General features: G+C 35.4%; 1 protein-coding gene across 1 annotated transcript; it reads left to right on the top strand.

Annotated features, from left to right (window-relative positions):
- The first annotated feature begins 351 nt into the window (after nucleotides 1–351).
- On the top strand, nucleotides 352–894 carry LOC133334073 (uncharacterized). Its single transcript, XM_061542372.1, has one exon. It carries the CDS (start codon nucleotides 352–354, stop codon nucleotides 892–894), a length of 543 nt encoding a protein of 180 aa, XP_061398356.1.
- The last annotated feature ends 3245 nt before the right edge of the window (nucleotides 895–4139 follow it).

The following is a 4139-nucleotide window of genomic DNA, read 5'->3' as shown; positions in this document are numbered from 1 at the left end:
CCATAGAGATATGATGACGATGATGATGGTATTTTGGTGTAATCCTGACATTTATCGATTTACAAATGTTTGCCTCTCGTCCACTGTTGGGGGTAACACAAAGAGACCAGTGAGTACAAGGTGTCCATCCACTAAATATGTATTTATGTGTAACTAGGTGTGTATTAGGTAGATATGGGAGTATGGGGGAACGTTAACGTAATTGAACTTTATTTTATTGCTTATGTCGAGAATTGCTATAAATGTTATGGAGTATTTTGGGATTTGCATTTTCATAAGTGGTATGATTTTCATGATAGTGTTAAGTTATAATAAGAACAACAGCCAATTGAACAGAGATCAGACCTACTAATGGCAACTGCCACTACAAATTCTGGACCATCAATGGAAGTTTCGCGAGTAGCTGTGAAAGCTCCTGCATTTTGGCGTTCAGACCCGCTGATGTGGTTCAAACAAATGGAATCGCAATTCATTATGGCTGGTATTACGCAAGATTCCACCAAATTCCATACCATTGTCGCATCGATTGAAAGCAGTATTTTGGAGAATGCATCAAAAATCATCGTCGACCCTCCTGCAGAGAACATGTACGACACGCTTAAGGGAAAACTTATTAGCAGTTTCTCCGACTCAGAGGAGAAGCGTCTCAAGAAGCTTTTGACGAACATCGAACTTGGAGACAAGAAGCCTTCAGAGTTATTATCGAAAATGTGGTCTTGGATACATCGACTTCCTTCACAAATGAAACCGATATTTTCCGTTAGTGAAGATAGTCTAGACAAATTATCAACGATGACCGACAAGATTGCGGATAGCAGTGAATCAGATGTGTGCAGCTTTTCTCCATCGAGCACTCGTTTAGAGGAAATTGAGAAAAAAGTCAAGAAGCCGTAGGAAGTCATCATCGTCAAGGAATAGACGGTCAAATTTCGGAAGTAAACCAAAACCTTATTATTGGTATAATTTCAAATTTGGGTAGAAAGCCAGAAAATGTGTTAATCCATGCAATTATAAGCCTCCAACTTCGGAAAACCAGAAATATGTCGCCTGTTTGTTGGCGATATTAAATCGAAAACCAGGTATTTAGTAGATACAGGAGCAGATTTAACGGTATATCCTGTGTCACAATCCATGCGCAATCAACCTCCCAGTAAGCTTGTTTTGTATGCCACAAAGCAAACACCGATCAGGACATATGACACAAAAACTCTTTCTATAGATTTGGGAACGAATCGATTGTTTAAATGGAACTTCGTAATTGCTGATGTACAAAAACCTATTATTGGATCAGATTTTTTTTGGGAAATATGGGCTACTTATCGATATTAAGAATAATAATCTTATAGACCGCCACACCAATATGAAATTCAATGGTCCTACAGCAACTGTACAAGATTCCGCTATTAAATGGAGAACAGCTATCAGGAACATGTGTCTAAGTTTATGGGTTTTTCAAGAATATTTTTTCTGGGCTTAAAAAGGCGTGGATTTTTTAAGGAATATTTTTTTGAGGATTAGAAATGGCGTGGGATTTTTAAAGGATATTTTTTCTAGGCTAATAAAATGCTGGGTTTTTGTAAAGAATATTTTTTTCTAGGCTAATAAAAGGTCCTCGAAAAAAAATTGTTTTAAAAATCTAAGCCTCTAATACTCCTCAAAAAAATTATTTTAAAAATCTACGCCTCTGATAGTCCTCGAAAAAAATTACTTTTAAAAATCTAAGCTTCTAATACACCTAAAAAAAAAATATTTTAAAAATCTATGCCTCTGATAGTCCTCGTAAAAGATTATTTTAAAAATCTACGCCTCTGATAGTCCTCGGAAAAGTTATTTTAAAAATCTACGCCTCTGATAGTCCTCGAAAAAAAATATTTTAAAAATCTACGCCTCTAATAGTCCTCGAAAAAAAATATTTTAAAAATCTACGCCTCTGATAGTCCTCGAAAAAAAATATTTTAAAAATCTACGCCTCTGATAGTCCTCGAAAAAAAATATTTTAAAAATCTACGCCTCTAATAGTCCTCGGAAAAATTATTTTAAAAATATACGCCTATCATAGTCCTCGAAAAAAAAATATTTTCAAAATCTACGCCTCTAATAGTCCTCGAAAAAAAATATTTTAAAAATCTACGCCTCTGATAGTCCTCGAAAAAATATTTTAAACAGTCCTCGAAAAAAATTATTTTCAAAATCTACACCTCTGACAGTCCTCGAAAAAATATTTTAAACAGTCCTCGAAAAAAATTATTTTAAAAATCTATGCCTCAGATAGTCCTCGAAAAAAATTATTTTAAAAACACACGCCTATTATAGACCTCGAATAAAATTACGACTTAGTCCCGCCATAAACATGATTGCAGAGTTCCTCAATATTTATTTTCCAATGAAAATTACATCAATCATATTTATTAAATTTTTTCTTTCAATAACATATTTCTTGTGTTCTCAAAGTGCATACCACAAATATTTGAAGTTCTTCGCCAGATTCTTAATTCAATAAACTTTGTTCATACAACAATTTTCTTTTCTATGGCATGCCATAAATTTGAAACATTTCATCTTAAGCATTACCAGAAAAAAACCAAAACCTTTAAAAATGTAATCTATCATATCAATGGTCTTAATGACACACAGTGGGTGGAAAAGATAAAAAGTAATGCCTTTGGTCATTAAACTATGTTATTAATTTTTATTAATTGAACGCATCTGTTCGAATTACTTCGTAATTACAAAAATTTCAATTAATTACAATTTTTATTATTGACCAAACTAAATTGCCTTTAGACAAATCCCCCACTGTTCTCAAATAAAATACAAAAAACACCGAATTGAAATCTATTTGCTGTTCAACAAAACTTTTCTTTTTTTTCTTGTCTCCTTGAAGCCATTGGAAAATTGTTGAAGACATACTTTTCAAGGTTTACATTTGGAATCTTCTTACATTTTTACGAACCAGCACACTCAGCTTCAACTTAGAGTGTCCTCATAAATCAAATGTGGGTGTTGGCCATTTGCAGTTTTGTATTTGACAAATAACAATAGAGAGACAAAACGATATGAGAGAGAAAAACATCAAAGGAAGAGATGGGAATCCAAATTACGTAATATGAAATAAATACTAGAAACAAATAATAAATATTAGAATGATTATTTTTTATTGAATATTTTTTTCCAGGCTTATAAAAGGCGTGGATTTTTAAAATAATATTTTTTTGAGGACTGCCATGAATCGAGACGTGAATTTGGCTGCTGATTTATGGTTAACAGGAGAATAAAAAACGTTGCCTCCAGATTCACTCCAGTAGATGAGCGATTTGCTAATTCGTATAAAAGCGAAGTTCTTCTACATCAGTCTCATTTACGCCCATGCTCCGACCGAAGACAAAGATGAACAGACCAAAGACATATTTTACGAGCGCCTAGAAACAGCATATGACCGTTGCCCTGCCCATGACATTAAAATTCTGCTAGGAAGGCATTCATCCAGTGTACTAGACGCCCTATCGATCCAAGGAGCGACTATCGATTCGGACCATTACCTTGTGGCAGCCAAGGTACGCACCCGTCTTAATGTAGCAGCAAAGGTGCGATCTAATGTAATACGGAAATTTGACGTCGAAAAGCTGCAAACACAACAGATAGCAGAAGCCTACTCCGCTCAACTTACCTAACTGCTTGACGAAAGCACCCCTTGTCCCCGTAATAATATAGAAGCACAGTGGCAGAGAATTACCCACTCCCTACAAACTGCAGCAAAAGTTTGGGTACCAAAGACCACCATTAAGAAATCCATGCTACGATCAGCAGTGTCGTAATGCTACTGATGTGAAAAACGCAGCGTATAGGGCAACCCTGCAGACAGTAGCAACACGTAACGTGATGGAGAACTATCGGGAAAAAATGAAGGAGGAGAAACTTATTTTCACAAAAAAAAAAGAAAGAGCAAGAAAAACGTGAGCGTGAGCAAATCGAGATGTACAGGAGTAAGAATGAAGTCCGAAAATTCTACCAACGGGTAAAACACTAAACCGAGGGCTTTGGTGCAGGCACATCCTCCTGTAGAGATGAAGAAGGAAACCTGGTGAAAGATACAGACAGCGTGTTGAGGATCTGGAAGGAGCATTTTGAAAAGCTTCTTG

This window comes from Musca vetustissima, unplaced genomic scaffold, assembly GCF_032173495.1.
Source record: "Musca vetustissima isolate MV318-11 ecotype Yass unplaced genomic scaffold, APGP_CSIRO_Mvet_v1 utg68241, whole genome shotgun sequence".
NCBI classification, from domain to species: Eukaryota; Metazoa; Arthropoda; class Insecta; order Diptera; family Muscidae; genus Musca; species Musca vetustissima.
The sequence above is the reverse complement of the archived record's forward strand: the minus strand, read 5'-3'. Positions and strand labels throughout refer to the sequence as shown.